The sequence below is a fragment of the Oncorhynchus mykiss genome, chromosome 7, assembly GCF_057628025.1.
Source record: "Oncorhynchus mykiss isolate SJ-2025 chromosome 7, ASM5762802v1, whole genome shotgun sequence".
In the NCBI taxonomy this organism is placed as follows: Eukaryota; Metazoa; Chordata; class Actinopteri; order Salmoniformes; family Salmonidae; genus Oncorhynchus; species Oncorhynchus mykiss.
The window spans coordinates 61355001-61372475 of NC_143028.1; the positions used below are offsets into that span (position 1 = coordinate 61355001).

The 17475-nt window shown below is 41.1% G+C and overlaps 1 protein-coding gene across 14 annotated transcripts in view; it reads left to right on the top strand.

The window, feature by feature from the left end:
- The window catches only part of LOC110529005 (CUGBP Elav-like family member 4), a 116392-nt gene extending 100091 nt beyond the window's left edge, over window positions 1–16301 (top strand). For 4 of the 14 annotated variants that reach the window (XM_036983883.2, XM_036983886.2, XM_036983884.2 and 1 more), the window contains exons 7-14: window positions 3355–3496; window positions 3723–3875; window positions 6037–6141; window positions 6903–6965; window positions 7152–7232; window positions 8043–8186; window positions 10533–10720; window positions 12216–14019. In XM_036983883.2, coding sequence (XP_036839778.1) covers window positions 3355–3496; window positions 3723–3875; window positions 6037–6141; window positions 6903–6965; window positions 7152–7232; window positions 8043–8186; window positions 10533–10660 — 816 coding nt within the window. In that variant the 3' untranslated portion in view covers window positions 10661–10720; window positions 12216–14019. Of the gene's footprint in view, window positions 1–3354; window positions 3497–3722; window positions 3876–6036; window positions 6142–6902; window positions 6966–7151; window positions 7233–8042; window positions 8187–10532; window positions 10721–12215 lie in introns of all 14 variants that reach the window. The other 10 variants (XM_090241592.1, XM_036983887.2, XM_090241593.1 and 7 more) reach the window with 4 other exon arrangements.
- Window positions 16302–17475: the final 1174 nt, after the last annotated feature.

Sequence of the window (17475 nt, forward strand, 5' to 3'; positions counted from 1 at the left end):
GATCATTTTGTTGCTAATGGCAACCTGCAGTACCCCGGTCGGCCTTCAACTTGAATTACTTAATGAGTGGGGGTAGCACCAATGTTCGCTCTAAGCTGCCCATGTGAGCGGGCGCAGTAGCCCGAGACTGCCATGCAGCTCCCCGGGACAGCCACACAGAATAAATATCAGCCTACACTCAACACACCCACTCAACTTTCTAGAGCAGTGGTCAGCAACCGGTCAATATTGCCCAGCATTTCTGTAAAGGGGGCCTCCCGAGTGACGCAGAGGTCTAAGGCACTGCATCACAGTGCTAGCTGCATCACTACAGATCCTGGTTCAATCCCAGGCTGTTTCGCAGCCGGCCGCGCCCGGGAGACCCATGAAGCAGCGCACAATTGGCCCAGCATTATCCGGGTTAGGGGAGGGTTTGGCCAGCCGGTATGTCCATGTCCCATTGTGCTTTAGTGACTCCTGCGGCGGGCTGTACAGTGTTTCCTCCGACACATTGATGCGGCTGGATTCCGAGTTAAGCGAGCAGTGTGTCAAGAAGCAGTGTGGCTTGGCAGGGTCGTATTTCGGAGCACGCACATCTATTGACCTTCGCCTCTCCCGAGTCCGTAAAGGGATTTGCAGCAATGGGACAAGACTGTAATTACCAATTGGGGATAAAAAATAATAAAAATAATTTTTAAAACAATTTCTGTAAAAACCCAATGATTTTTTATTTTATTGGTCTCGGCCTGACGGCGGTAGGTGCACCCAATTCAACTGCCCTGCGCCCCGGGGAGGTGAACTGTTGCCTTTTTTAACCATTTCATGTGTCTGAAGGTAAAAACTCTGCTTTCCCGGCAGGAGAGCAAATCAAGTAGCTGCAGTGACCGTGTCTCCAGTAACGGAGCAGGCATAAAAGAAAGCTAGAGCAAAGTTTATAGTGTGAGATTTCAAAACATTTCAAACCAGACTAGAGAGAGACTGTCAATGAATACAGCAAAGAGCTACTGTTTTTATGACTGAGTTCATGTTTAAGTTCTTACTCAGCACTGTCAACACTTTTAGAATCCATAAAATGCGCGTTCTTCCTATTTCCCCTCAGTGCTACAACAAGCACTGCAGCAGTAATGAATGAAGAGGAAAATGTATCTATAGGCTTGCGTTGTTGTCATTATTAGCAGCTTGGGTCTTTTTAGTATTGAGGAATATTTCACTTTCTCTGTTCAAACAGAGTGTGACAACATGAATTTGTGTATGAGGCTGAAATAATGAGGTGCGACTCAAGTTTTGCAATAAGCTGGGAGACAGTGTCCCTTTTTGGTCAGTGTCAATGAGAGCTGAGGGATGAGCGGAGGGATGTTGAGAGGCGGCACCTCAGTCTGCTGCTGTCTTCTTCCGCTGAGACTGACCATCAGATGTGGGCAACATCAGTTCAGTAAAATTAAAATTAAATGATTTAACTGTATACTCACTTTGCTGTGCCTTACAAGTGATACAACAATGGCTCTATTACTGGTGTGATCATATAGCCTATCTCAAATGGCCCGAACAACAATAAATTGGCAGGGCAATTCAAGTAAAGCCAATATGTGGTGATAATGTATTGGGCTGTGCTTCTACACCTGCATTGCTTGCTGTTTGGGGTTTTAGGCTGGGTTTCTGTACAGCACTTTGAGATATCAGCTGATGTACGAAGGGCTATATAAATACATTTGATTTGATTTGATTTGATCTATAGCTTACTGGACAAACCTCATTGCTACAGTACTGTTTTTAATTGGTTAATGTTGCATAGGCTTACATTTTTTAAGTCAGGTTAAAAAAAATCTGAGCGGTAGATCTCAGCTTGCATTTTGACTCAGAAAATGTTGGCGACCACTGTTCTAGATTTTTCCCTGTTAACACTGTAAACGTTTCCCTTTACTGTGTCAATTTCGATCGAATCAACTCAACATTTGCACTTTAAATGCAACATTGTAGGCAGAAAGCATCAGAGTAGGATTCTATTGCATTGGCACACACAACTCTGCCCGTACTCTAGACTGACCGGTGTGGCATAACCAATCAGAGCTGCAGTATGCCTATATGCAAATATACCATTGCCGTATATGGATCTGTGCCATTCGCTTTGAACTGGACTGTGTTTACAGTACGAGCGGTCGTGAATAGATGCGCTTGTTTTGAGATCAAAGTCAGAGCTATATGTAGCCACATGCACATTTGTTCACATCCTTTGCTAGTTAGTGAGTTATTAGCCCAGTTATAGATAATTTGCAGTCAGCGATAAGGAAGTGATTGATTCATACAAGAGCACAAAACGTGGAAATTTCTAGACATCTTTGAAAAGCGAGTCAGGTGAAGAGTTCTTTTTTTTTTTTTAAAGGGGCAGTGATGTTTTTTGAGACAGGCTTGAATACGCTAAGGGTAGCATAATTTGTCTGATTCTCTGTTATAATGGAATGGGAATAATAATGCATTTTATTTTGTAAAGTGTTTTTTGCATCAAGCAACACAACAACATTTTCAGTCACCTTGTCTGAAGGACAATTGTATGAACAGGTTAATGTCAAGCCCTGCATGTTTTTTTTTCAAACGTTTCATGGAATGTACAAGGAACACCACACTTTGGCTGCTACTGTAGGCTAAATGATAGAAGAGCTATTTCCATGTTAAAATGTTATGGGATGCATGTTCTTCATTGTTTTTGGTAGGCATACATTATGATCAAATAGACACCATAGCCTATTTGGCCACTGTTGAAACTATAACTTAAAGCGTGTACAGTGTTCACAGTAAATGCGCGCTGTGAAAACGAGACCTGAAATTTACTCAGTGAAGAAATATTTTGGAGGGAACATTGGGCAGCACTGAGCTAGCCTGCAACATCCCTTCCTGGATAAGCTCAATCTGCGGATATTATGTCTCCATGAGACGCCATTTGGCTTCAATGTGCTACTGAGTTTCACATAGGAATGAATGGTATCACGTGATCGATGGCTGTGTCCATTCATATATACAGTTATTTACACACACAAGTACGCACACACTCACACATGCACAAAATAGAATATGAGCTAAAGTATCAAAAAAAGTTACAATTGTGCAGAATAAGAAAGTCACACTCTCCATCCCTCTCTCCTGAGTGGCGGGGCGGTCTAAGGCACTGCATCTCAGTGCTAGAGCCGTCACTACAGACCCTGATTCCCATGGGGTGGCACACAATTGTCCCAGCGTCATCTGGGTTAGGGTTTGACCGGGTTAGGCTGTCATTGCAAATACGAATTTGTTCTTGACTGACTTGGCTAGTTAAATAAAGGTTAAATAAAAAATAAATAAAAATATCTCCCTATCTCCCCCTCACTCCATCTCTCCATGCAGGTGCAGCAGCAGCAGGCAGCGTTGATGGCGTCAGTAGGGCAGGGGGGCTACCTCAGCCCCATGGCAGCCTTTGCCGCTGCACAGATGCAGCACATGGCCACCATCAACGGCCTCCCAGGGGGGCACATGACCCCCACGTCAGGTGAGGCCAGGGGTCAAGGGTTCAACTTTTCCACCTGTAAGGCAATCATATTAAGATATTATCAGCTGTCGGGTGTGGGGGGGGGGGGGGGGGGGGGGGGACTTAGTTGTCAGTAAAAAACACCCTCAGTGGTCAGTTGTCAGTTGTCAGACCAAACTTGTCAGTTAACTGGCCTTACAACTGACAATGTCCCTTGCTCATCTCTTTATTTATTTCTCTCTGCCAGGTGGCAGTACCCCCCCTGGTATTGGCGCCCCCACAGTGACCAGTATCCCCTCGCCCATCAGTGTGAATGGTTTCGCTGGGATGCCCCCCCATCAGACCAATGGGCAGCCCACTGCCGAAGCTGTGTATACCAACGGGATACACTCCTATCCTGGTAAGCCACCTCAAACCACCCATCCACCTACCACAAACATTCAGCACCACACACACTGCAGAGAACACATACTTGCTGACAAAATAACACACACTCGCTGTGATACACGTGTAGGGCAGCCCCCGAAGTGACTCTTCATTTCATTGTATGAAGAATTTCTTCTGTGTTGTCTTAGGAATTCAGCATTCTCTGTGCTGATCTTGCCAACAGACTCACCACAAAGCATGCAAGGTGCACCCAATGATTGACATATACAGTAGGCCTACATGCATTACATGGATAGAACAAGAGCCATGTATATTATATGTTACATATTACCCAATATTACACATTTACCTGAATCTTTGAATTCCCAAAGACTGATGTAACTACCGTGAAACTTAAATTAATTGCCCAGGCTTTTATTTGCTTAAATCAGGCACTTATTGGAGACAGACTTCTATTTGAGCCAGGCGTCTATTTCCTTAATACACACAGCTTTTGCTAATTTGCAGTTAATTGTTAATTTCCAGCATTCACTTCCAGCATTTGAAGCAATTTCTTCATTTCCTGCACTGTGTAATCATTTACACACTGTGTCAAGTTTATTTTGTCTTAGCATCCCTCTATAAAAATTATTCCTTGACAGAATAATTATTCTCCTCTTTTTATTGTGCATTTTCGTCAGTTCTTACTTTCGCCACTAGAAGGCAATCGGGCATTTTCTGGGGTCTGTACTGCCGAAGTTGTTAACTGCTTTTGTGCTTGCCAGTTAGCTGGTACTAATGGGAAGTTTGGGTCTTTTTTTAAAACTCAAATCTTTTGACTAATTTTGTTCATTTGAGTCAGTAATTCCCAGAGCAGACAGGGCCCCATACCTGCTGACAATGAACTGAAAACTTGAAAGAGTCATGATTCTACAAGCCTCTTGTTCACAGGTTGTCTTTCCACATAGGGGGCTTATTAGAAGCTGTCATTTGTGACTGAGAGTTGTAAACATGTGCTTTAAACAATTAACATTTGTTGATTGCTAGGCATACAAATAAGATTATTTCTTGATACATTTGAAGCGAGGTCCAGTTGTGACCGCATCTAGACTAGAATGCAAACGACTCTTGACAGAATGCCTTGCTTGACTGCCACGAGGGTAATAAACAGAATGCCGTTTGCGAACTGCAGCCCCGCAAACGATTTCTTCTCGAGTTTGTTGAGCAGAAGCTGTGTATGTTTTGGTTCTAAAAAGCTGTGTGCATCATAACATTTAAAAATCTATTAATTGCACACATTTTTCCACCATGTGATCAATTATCAGATCTAAAAGTGTATTTTTCTTATTTATGCTCATGATCTATTTTGCTACGCTCATATGACAGATAGTTCACGGTCGGACTCGGAGCACGTCTCTGGAGTCGCTGAGCCTGAGAAGTGTGTGTTAATACTGCTGCAGGACTCATTGTGGCCAGCACTAGTACAGGTCAAATGAACATCAAAAATGAAGGAGTCACTGATTCATGACTCTTGAGTCAGTAAAAATACTTGTTCAAAAATAGCTTATCGTTCGCAAGCTGCACATCACTATTAGCTAGCAGTTCTCAACTGTTAGCAGCCAATGGCTAGACGATTCTTACTGGTGATAGAAATATATGATTTACATCATTTTTTCGAGTCATTACTGAATTATGTAATGTAAAAAATCAAACATTAAACCATGTAAACAATTCATTTAGACCCAACGTTTATTTGAAACAGACGTTTATTTGCTGAAATGTGTGCCATTGCCCGGCTATTAGAAGGGACAGGGGGCTTTTTGAGACTGCGTTTAATTTCATCTTTTACACGGTTCTAACATGTAATGATGATGTGGCTGTGGTGCAAATCTGTGACTGAGGGTAACTTGTGCAGCAGGTCTATTTTGCCCCAAACATTTCCCATCCTTTCAGAGGGGCATGATGTTGGATTCTATTCAGGAGGGCTGGCTGTATTGAAAAACAGGTTTCTGTAGTCATCTTACAAAAGGACAAAGAAACAAACAGCTGTGTTATGAATGTTTATAAAAGGTTATAAAGGTTGCTGATGTACAGTATGCGCTTACATCATGTTCCAATGTTAGCCAGTATGTGTGTCAACGTCCTTGGGTTTGTGAATAGTGGAGGAAATGCTTCTTTCTCCAATCTCTTTCCAGTGTTACAGGAGGTGGTTTTTAGAGAGGACTCTGAGAAAAACGGTTTGGCTCAGCGGAGTTGTTTTGGAGTTCAGGGTGGCTGCTTCCTCTCTTCTCTCTCTGAAGGTACCCATTCACCCCATCCTCAAGCCTTTCTCCCCTGTGTGTGTGTGTGTGTGTGTGTGTGTGTGTGTGTGTGTGTGTGTGTGTGTGTGTGTGTGTGTGTGTGTGTGTGTGTGTGTGTGTGTGTGTGTGTGTGTGTGTGTGTGTGTGTGTGTGTGTGTGTGTGTCTGTGTGTGTCTGTGTGTGTGTGTGGTGCTTCATGGTGGAAATGTGGGTGTGTTTACATGCATGTGTGTGACAGTGTGGTTCTGATGAGTGTGTGTAGTGGCATGGTATTGGTGTTGGTTATTATTGAGGTGTAATATTTCCAATTCACTGTGTGTCTGTAACATGTTTTGGTCCAAAAATGTGCACCACACAAGAATATCCTATAGTGCCAGGAGTTCTTGTGCGGAGGGGGTGGATCTACATGAATCTTGGCGTGTTATAGTGGTCAATCTGGTCATTAAAACTGTTCAAATTGGTGTCTGTATGTGTGGAAATATAGCCAGTCCCAGACTGTCCTTTTTGCCTAGTTGTTTGAGAGAAAATGGTGAGAGATTAAGTTAAATTGCCATTCACGCTCAAACAAAGCACACAGTGACTCCTTCATATCTCCCTCTCTAACTGTTTCATATCTCCCTCTCTAACCGTTTCATATCTCCCTCTCTAACCGTTTCATATCTCCCTCTCCCTCCTTTTTTCATTGCCTCTTCCCATTCTTACTGTTTTTTCCTACTCTTCTTGTCCTTTCACTCTCTCTCTCCTTCTCTTCGACTCAACAGCTCAGAGTCCCACTGCAGCAGATCACCTACAGCAGGCTTACACAGGAGTCCAGCAGTATGCAGGTATGTCACTCTCACATGGTGTGTGTGTATGCATAATCTGATATGTAGGTGTGTGTGTGTAAAAACATTAGTCTTAGTGTCTTATCAAATACATTTGTGTGTGTATAAGTGGGTGTGTAGGTGTGTGCGCTCGGCTCTCCAGCCTTTGAGTGTTATCTGATCTGCTTATGTATGTGTGTGTCTTAGCAGCCTACCCTGCTGCATATGGCCAGATCAGCCAGGCCTTTCCCCAGCCTCCTCCCATCATCCCACAACAGCAGAGAGAAGGTGAGGCACACACACAGACCAACCCTGGTCTATGCCAATCTGATCAAAGTATTAAAGTGGCTGGTATTTTTTGCTTGTCTCCAGGCTCATACACTACTAGCAAATCAACTGTCCCTTTCATAGCACTTCCATGCAGTATGCCTCAATGTTACATGAGGGGTGCACCTCAATAGCTTCCTTTCTTTGTCACCAGCAGCACCGGCGATTTAGCATGTAGATACTTTGGGAAACAGCCAATGTTCTGTGTTTTCTTTTGTCCTGGAAGAAAGCAAGTGAGAGAGATGCATAACGGTAGACTTGCTGTAATCAGCCGATGTGGAGGGAGAACTCATTGACCTGTGTGCTGGATGACATTGGCTTGGGACTCTGGCTCCCCCCTGTGGAGTGTAGATGAAACATATGGGAATCATTTTGCATCCCAAATGGCACCCTATTCCCTTTATAGTGCACTACTTTTGGGGCATCATCTGACTCCAGAACTTGTTCTACATAGTCTTTCTGATATCATATTATGTACCTGTTTACTTGCATCATCATGTTGATTGATCTCCCCCCCTTTATACCACCATCTCTCACTCCTTTGCTATAACCCCCTCTCTCTCCCACCCCATCCCCCTCTTCCATCCCACCCCTTTCCTCTCTCTTCCCTGCCGCAACCCCTCTCCTCTCCTTTCTCTCCCCGATGCCACCCCACCCTCTCTCCTTTCCTTTGTCTCCCCGATGCCACCGTTCCCCTCCTCTCTTTCCCCCTCCCCTCTCCTTTCTCTCCACCATCCCATCCTTCCTCTCTCTCTCTCTCTCTCTGTGCAGGGCCGGAGGGCTGTAACCTGTTCATCTATCACCTCCCTCAGGAGTTTGGGGATGGCGAGCTGATGCAGATGTTCCTGCCTTTCGGTAATGTCATCTCCTCCAAAGTGTTTGTGGATCGGGCGACAAACCAAAGTAAATGCTTTGGTGGGTAAAAATGATAAAACACCTGTAAAGATGATTTATTCTTCATTATTATCCGTATGATTATTCTTTCACATTCTTTTTTAGAAAACATTGAAAAGAGACATTGTAAATTATATAGTTGCTTGAAAATTCAGGGCCCAGGCGGGAGTGAATATGTCTTGCGGGTCTTCTGTTACAGATACAACAGTGCCCTGAAAAAGTATTTGCCCCCTTTGTTTTTTTCTTCTATTTTTGAATATTTCTGACACAATGTTATCAGCTCTTCAGCAAAAACCTAATATTAGATTAAGGAAACGTGAGTAAACGAATAACACAAAAATGCAATTTCTGTCATTTATTTAATAAACTTTTTGGATGACATGGGTCCCGTTATCTCTGGCGAAAACCAAACACTGCATTCCACAGTAAGAACCTTATACCAATGACCTAGCATGGTGGTGGTAGTGTAATGGTTTAGGGATATTTACTGCCTCAGGACCTGGATGACTTGAAGGAACCATGAATTATGCTCTGTATCAGAATTCTACAGGAGAATGTCAGGCCAGACATGAGTTAAAGCTGAAGCACAGCTGGGTCCTGAAGCAAGACAATGATCCAAAACACACAAGCAAGTCTACATCAGAATGGCTGAAAAGCATTACATTTCAACCCAATTGAGATGTTGTGGCAGGACCTGAAACGAGCAGTTTATGCTCGAAAACCCACAAATGTTGCTGAGTTAAAGCAGTTCTGCATGGAAGAGTGGGACAAAATTCATCCACAGCGATGTGAGGAACTGATCAATAATTACAGGAAGCATTTGGTTGCAGTCATTGAAGATAAAGGTGTCACAACCAATTAAAGAGTGTAAGATGGCAATTACTTTTTCCACATAGAGGCATTAGGTGTTGCATAACTTTGTTAATTACATTTAAAAAATACGTATCATATTTGTTCACTCAGGTTCTCTTTATCTATTAGGTTTTGGTTGAAGATCTGATAACATCCAGTGTCAATAATATCAAAAATAGAGAACATCAGAAAGGGGGAAAATACTTTCTCACTGTAAATGCAATGGATTTAGGGGTAGGAAACACCTGTAACTGCATCATAAAGTGATCCTTATGCTCATTAGTATGACAGAGCAGATGTAATAAATTGTCATAATGGTTTATGTCAGGTTATGACAACATATGATACATGACATGGCTTTAATAATTTAGACTAGAGTGTCAACAAGCTGAGAAACCAGACATGGTCATAACACTTTCTATGAATATCCTCTTCATAATACCTTATAAACACATTTCTAATGCCATACTGTATGAGGTATGCATAATGCAATACAGTATGCATTATGAAGAGGGTATCCATAGGAAATGTTAGTGGTTAGTTGGCATATCACTGAACGCAACCAGGAATGTATTGCAGCATAAATGGACATATCATGACTGCTTATAACAGCTGTTATATGCTAATGACAGGTTTATGACAATTAAATTAATTGGAGTTCTAGCAGTGTTAACCCTTAAACACTCTCTCTATGGTGATACCCATGACAGGCCTGGCGAAACACATTCATTGAGTAGTCTCCACCAAAGATTTACAACATCTGGAATGGACATTGTACTATTTAGTGTAACATAGTCTATGAATAATTTTCATGGGCCTTTTAACAAAGCCAGAATTAAATAGATATTTATTCTTTCACTGAGAGGTGATGTTTTGCAGATTGAGTCATAAATATTGCCGATAAAAACTAAAGTGCCGTTTCGACGAGTGATGTCTGTTCTATATGTTCTAATTCTATGGTTAATACCATTGAGTTGAGTGACCTAGTGTTGTGTTTCTATTGCATGCCGTTAGGCTTCTTAATGATTATTTGATGTTGTGTCAAACTGTGTCTAATGTATAGTAACTTTAACATGCATTATATGTTAAGTCCACACGATGGTATTGTAAATTAAGCGATACCACGTGTTTTTAAAGTGTTGTAAACTGAGATTTAAAAAAAAATCATCTGATAATCTGAATGGCTATGGCAGGAAATGTGCTATATTGATTGCATGATGAAGTACAGTATTCATTCAAGTTAATGTATGTGTGTTACAAATGTGGCAAAATGAAGAAATCATGTAATCGACTTGAAATCTGAAGTAGCTTTGATCTGACCACTCCGCTCATCCTGTATTCCGTCTTCCTTCTTTCTTTCCATCTCATGCTACCCTTTCATAAACCTCCAACTGTCACTCATACGGTCCTTTCTTTGGTCTTGCACTTATCTAACGCCGTCCCTCTTCTCTCTCACGCTATATATATATTTCCATCTTCTGGTCTCCATCTCTCTTTCTGCGACCCATCCCCCAGGATTTGTGAGCTTCGACAACCCAGGTAGTGCCCAGGCTGCCATCCAGTCAATGAACGGCTTTCAGATCGGCATGAAGAGACTCAAGGTGCAGCTCAAGAGGCCGAAGGACGCCAACCGCCCCTACTAGCCACTCCTAGCCACCCCTGCCCTGGGGGATAAGGCAGATGCTGCACACAGGGAAACACAGGTGAGCAGTCGCCCGCAATTAGACCCCCTAAATTATATAATACAGTGCCTTCAGAAAGTATTCACACCCCTTGACTTTTTACAGGTTTTGTGTTACAGCCTGAATTTAAAATAGATTACATTGAGATTGTGTCTCACTGGCCTATACACAATACCCCATAATGTCAAAGTGGAATTGTTTTTTCAAAATTATATATTTTTTATTAAAATGAAAAGCTGAAATGTCTTGAGTTAATAAGTATTCAACCCCTTTGTTATGTCAAGCCTAAATGAGTTCAATAATACAAATGTGCTTAACAAGTCACATTATAAGTTGCAAACTCTAACTCAGTTGCCGGAGAGGAAGGAAACTGCTCAGGGATTTCACCATGAGGCCAATGGTGATTTTTAAACGGTTAAAGTTTGTGATAGAAAACTTAGGATTGAGCAACAACATTGCAGTTACTTCACAATACTAACCTAATTGACAGAGTGAAAAGAAGGTAGCTTGTGCAGAATAAAATAATTCCAAAACATGCATCCTGTTTGCAATAAGGCACTCAAGTGAAACTGCAAAAGAAGTGGTGAAGAAATTACCTTTATCTCCTGAATACAAAGCATTATGTTTGGGGCAAATCCAAAACAATACATTACTGAGTACCACTCCATATTTTCAAGCATAGTGGTGGCTGCATCATGTTATGGGTATTCTTGCAATCATTAAGGACTGGGGAGTTTTTCAGAATAAAAAATAAACAGAATGGAGCTAAGCACAGGCAAAATCCTAGAGGAAAACCTGTATCAGTCTGCTTTTCAACAGAGACTGGGAGACAAATTCACCTTTCAGCAGGACAATAACCTAAAACACATGGACAAATATACATTGCAGTTGCTTACCAAGATGACATTGAATGTTCCTGAGTGGCCTAGTTACAGTTTTAACTTAAAATCGTCTTGAAAATCTATGGCAAAACTTGAAAACAAAAATGATCAACAACCAAATGTATAGAGAGGAACAAGTCAAGGGTATGAATACTTTATGAAGGCATAGAATATTTAACATGTGTATATTTAAATTAATTAGAATTTACAGTACATCATATTTGTTGATATATATATAGTACATTTTAATTTATTTAATTACATATATACAGTTCAAACAAATTAGAATATATTTGATTTTACTGTGAAAATATGTTTTGCTGGGGCATATAGAGCAATCTCAAATCAAATCGTATTAGTCGCATACTTACAGTGAAATGCTTACCTACGAGCCCCTAACCAACAATGCAGTTTAAAAATACAGATAAGAATAAGAAATAAAAGTAAAAAGTAATTAAAGGGCAGCAGTAAAATAGCAATAGCGAGACTGTATACAGGGGGGTACCGGTAAAGAGTCAATGTGCGGGGGCACCGGTTAGTTGAGGTAATATTTGGGTAGAGTTATTAAAGTGACTATGCATAGATCTGATTTTACTGTTAGCAATGAGTAAAGGACAGTATTCTCAATTTTCCAGGTTTTTGTTGAGCTGGAACATATGTTGATTACATGAACAACGCCATTGAACTGACGGATCACCGGGACACAGGTATTCTTTGAGGCTGGTATGAAACTGGATCAGATACTGGGCTGAACATGAACAAATAGATGACCAAGTAACAGAAAATTCTGTTGGATGTACCTTTTGGACCTCAGAGAAAACTCCTGCAAGCCTGGGTAGCTCCAGGGCTCCGACTGTCTTTATCGCCTCCCCTCCTCTCTCTCTCTACCTAACCACACCTGAACGACAGCTACCTTACAGGACCACAAGTGAGGAATTATAAATAAAAAAACACACGGAACAGAGATGGAGGAAACATGGATAATAAGAGTTCCAAGAATTAAACAAACTTTGAAAATACTTTATGGGGGAATGCCATAGGATATCTCTATGTAAATGTGTTTGGGTATGGGGAAACAACTTTTTAAAGAACAATTTTACAGGACTAGAAACAAACTAAAAAATATGTTTCTCGGAAGAAAGAGAACTTTGTAGGGAAAGCGATATTTCATCTTTAGCTTGGAGTGCCTGTCTGTTTCCAGGGGACACCGTTGGCAAGGAGAGCCAGAGCAACGGTCTCCAGGGAGTCTTACCTGTCATTCCTTAGTTGTTTTAGGGACCAAAAGACCAAACATTTTTATTGCTGAGGACTTGTAGCTCTATTAATATACTCAGACCACTGTATCTCTTAAATCGCTGTTAACCGATTAAAGAGTTGCATTTAAAAGGTGTACAGTGTGTGTGTGTGTGTGTGTGTATATATATATATACATACACACACACACAATACATGTATACATACATATATATTGCTGATATGCTTTTTGAATACAGCCAAAACTATTTCCGATGCCGATGGGGTCGCTCACTTCACTAGTTTACAATTAACTTTTCAAAATGTTAATTTTTTCCCCCCTTCTCATTTTCTCTTGGGGGATGAAATGGAGAGTGCATGGGAAGGTTTGTTCCATATTGCAGCCTTACCTTTTCTAACATGAAATCCTAACCTCATAGTTAAAACAACATAATAATGTTTTGAAATATATGAACTTGTTTATATTTGCAGTACATATACAGTACCAGTCAAAAGTTTGGACACACCTACTCACTGTAGGGTTTTTCTTTATTCTTACTATTTTCTACATTGTAGAATAATAGTGATGACATCAAAACTATGAAATAACACATTTGGAATCAAGTAGTAAACTAATATGTTATATTTGAGATTCTTCAAAGTGATGACAGCTTTGCATACCCTTGGCATTCTCTCAACCAGTTTCATGAGGTAGTCACCTGGAATATATTTCAATTGACTGGTGTGCCTTGTTAAGTCAATTTGTGGAATTTCATTCCTTCTTAATGCGTTGAGCCAATCAGTTGTGTTGTGACAAGGTAGGGGTGGTATACAGAAGATAGCCCAAGTCCATATTATGGCAAGAACAGCTCAAATAAGCAAAGAGAAACGAACGTCCATCATTACTTTAAGACATGAAGGTCAGTCAATTCAGGAAATGTCAAGGACTTTCAAAGTTTCTTCAAGTGCAGACGCAAAAACCATCTTGCACTATAATGAAACTGTCTCTCACGAGGACAGCCCCAGGAAAGTAAGGATAAGTTCATTAGAGTTAATTGCACCTCAGATTGCAGCCCAAATAAATGCTTCACAGAGTTCAAGTAACAGACATATCTCAACATCAGCTGTTCAGAGGAGTGTGTGTGAATCAGGCCTTCATAGTCAAATTGCTGCAAAGAAACCACTACCAAAGGACACCAATAAAAAGAAGAGACTTGCTTGGGCCAAGAAACACGAGCAATGGACATTAGACGGGTGGAAATCTGTCCGTTGGTCTGACTTTTGGTTCCAACCGCCATGTCTTTGTGAGACACAGAGTAGTTGAACGGATGATCGCCGCATGTGTGGTTCCCACAGTGAAGCATGGAGGAGGTGTGATGGTTTGGGGGTGCTTTGCTGGTGACACTGTCAGTAATTTATTTAGAATTCAAGGCACACTTAACCAGCATGGCTACAGCAGTCTGCAGCGATATACCATCCCATCTGGTTTTCGCTTAGTGGGACTATCATTTGTTTTTTAACAGGACAATGACTGAAAACACACCTCCAGGTTGTGAAAGGGCTATTTGACCAAGAAGGAGAATGGAGTGCTGCATCAGATGATCTGGCCTCCACAATCACTGACCAGCAACCCAATTGAGTGAACAGTGAAAGAAAAGCAGACAAGTTCTCAGCATGTGGGAACTCATTCAAGACAGTTGGAAAAGCATTCCTCATGGAGCTCGTTGAGAGAATGCCAAGAGTGTGCAAAGCTGTCATCGAGGAAAAGGGTGGCTACTTTGAAGAATATAAAATATAAAATATACAGTGGGGCAAAAAAGTATTTAGTCAGCCAACAATTGTGCAAGTTCTCCCACTTAAAAAGATGTGAGGCCTGTAATCTTCATCATAGGTACACTTCAACTATGACAGACAAAATGAGAAAAAAAAAAACAGAAAATCACATTGTAGGATTTTTAATGAATGTATTTGCAAATTATGGTGGAAAATAAGTATTTGGTCAATAACAAAAGTTTCTCAATACTTTGTTATATACCCTTTGTTAGCAATGACAGAGGTCAAACGTTTTCTTTAAGTCTTCACAAGGTTTTCACACACTGTTACTGGTATTTTGGCCCATTCCTCCATGCAGATCTCCTCTAGAGCAGTGATGTTTTGGGGCTGTTGCTGGGCAACACAGACTTTCAACTCCCTCCAAAGATTTTCTATGGGGTTGAGATCTGGAGACTGGCTAGGCCACTCCAGGACCTTGAAATGCTTCTTACGAAGCCACTCCTTCGTTGCCCGGGCGGTGTGTTTGGGATCATTGTCAATCTGAAAAACTCAGCCACGTTTCATCTTCAATTCCCTTGCTGATGGAAGGTGGTTTTCACTCAAAATCTCACGATACATGGCCCCATTCATTCTTTCCTTTACACGGATCAGTCGTCCTGGTCCCTTTGCAGAAAAACAGCCCCAAAGCATGATGTTTCCACCCCCATGCTTCACAGTAGGTATGGTGTTCTTTGGATGAAACTCACTCAAACGCATTCTTTGTCCACCAAACACGACGAGTTGAGTTTTTACCAAAAAGTTATATTTTGGTTTCATCTGACCATATGACATTCTCCCAATCTTCTTCTGGATCATCCAAATGCTCTCTAGCAAACTTCAGATGGGCCTGGACATGTACTGGCTTAAGCAGGGGGACACGTCTGGCACTGCAGGATTTGAGTCCCTGGCGGCGTAGTGTGTTACTGATGGTAGGCTTTTTTACTTTGGTCCCAGCTTGTGATCCTTTTGATCCCACAGGGTGAGATCTTGCGTGGAGCCCCAGATCGAGGGAGATTATCAGTGGTCTTGTATGTCTTCCATTTCCTAATAATTGCTCCCACAGTTGATTTCTTCAAACCAAGCTGCTTACCTATTGCAGATTCAGTCTCCCCAGCCTGGTGCAGGTCTACAATTTTGTTTCTGGTGTCCTTTGACAGCTCTTTGGTCTTGGCCATAGTGGAGTTTGGAGTGTGACTGTTTGAGGTTGTGGACAGGTGTCTTTTATACTTATAACAAGTTCAAACAGGTGCCATTAATACAGGTAACGAGTGGAGGACAGAGGAGCCTCAAAGAAGAAGTTACAGGTCTGTGAGTGCCAGAAATCTTGCTTGTTTGTAGGTGACCAAATACTTATTTTCCACCATAATTTGCAAATAAATTCATAAACAATCCTACAATGTGATTTTATGGATTTTTTCTTCTCATTTTGTCTGTCATAGTTGAAGTGTACCTATGATGAAAATTACAGGCCTCTCTCATCTTTTTAAGTGGGAGAACTTGTACAATTGGTGGCTGACTAAATACTTTTTTGCCCCACTGTATTTTGATTTGTGAAACACTTTTTTGGTTACTACGGGTGTGTCCAAACTTTTGACTGGTACTGTATATGTATAACACACAAAGCTAATGTATTCATATATATATATATATATATACACATATATACAGTATATATGGATAAAGATATTAATCAAAATAAGATATGTATTTATATGCACATATTTTATGTATGTGTGTCTGTATATAGAACGGCTATTGACTATGTTGTCATTTTTTTGTAGATTTTAGCTGGAGTTTGAAACACTGCTGTGCTTAGGATGAGGCGCAAATCTGGCAGCTCCCAAAACTGCAGTCATTCCTCTCTCTGAAAAACTATACATGCTGATACACACGTATTCCTAAATATATGTGTGAAGCACAGGAGGATGGTGGCACCTTAATTGGGGAGGATGGGCTCATGGTAATGGCTGGAGCGGAATCAGTGGAATGGTATCAAATACATCAAACACATGGTTTCCATGTGTTTGATGCCATTTCATTCCTCCGTTCCAGCCATTATTATGAGCTGTCCTCCCCTCAGCAGCCTCCACTGGTGTGAATATTCACATATTTAGGTGTACATACTATTTGAAAATGCAAAAAAGCCACTTCTCAGTAGCAGGCTCAAAGAGAAATCAGGCTAAATTAATATTAGACGTAAAGGACAAACATCTTCGACTCGATTCCAAACCTATCTTTTTAACTTCACAGTACACGACACAAACTTGAACATGTACAAACTAAGTGTGCTCTTTGAAACTTTGACCAAAATAAATTGATACCATGACCTTTTCGCTCTCTTAATTGCATTCAGTAAGTAAGTGCATATAGTGTATGGGCTGTCACCATAGGTGTGCCTTGTCACCTGCAGAATCTGCCATCAAGCACTGTGCTCTCAAAACTAGGGTTGCAAAATTCTTGGAACTTTCAATACATTTCCTAGTTTTCCTGGAATAAGGAGGGAATAAGCAGGACATCCAGAATCCTCCAAACAGGATTTCTGGAAAACCAGGGAATTGATTGAATGTTCCAGGAATTTTGCAACCCTACTCATAACACTACTGCAAGCAGCCAACGCACTACGATGATGTCAATACTGCAGTCGCATCAGTCATGTCATTTCACATCTCCATAGAGAGCTTTAGCAGTAAAGCATGTCAAAGCTAACAAATCGTTCAGATGTTAAGACCATCAATGTCCTCTCAAACATCCATAAAGTACCATGAACTACTTGGACTAGCATTATTTGTCATTACACTTTCTATCAAAGTGGGCATTATGTACTCTCCGCTAGAACAGGTACTAACTAAA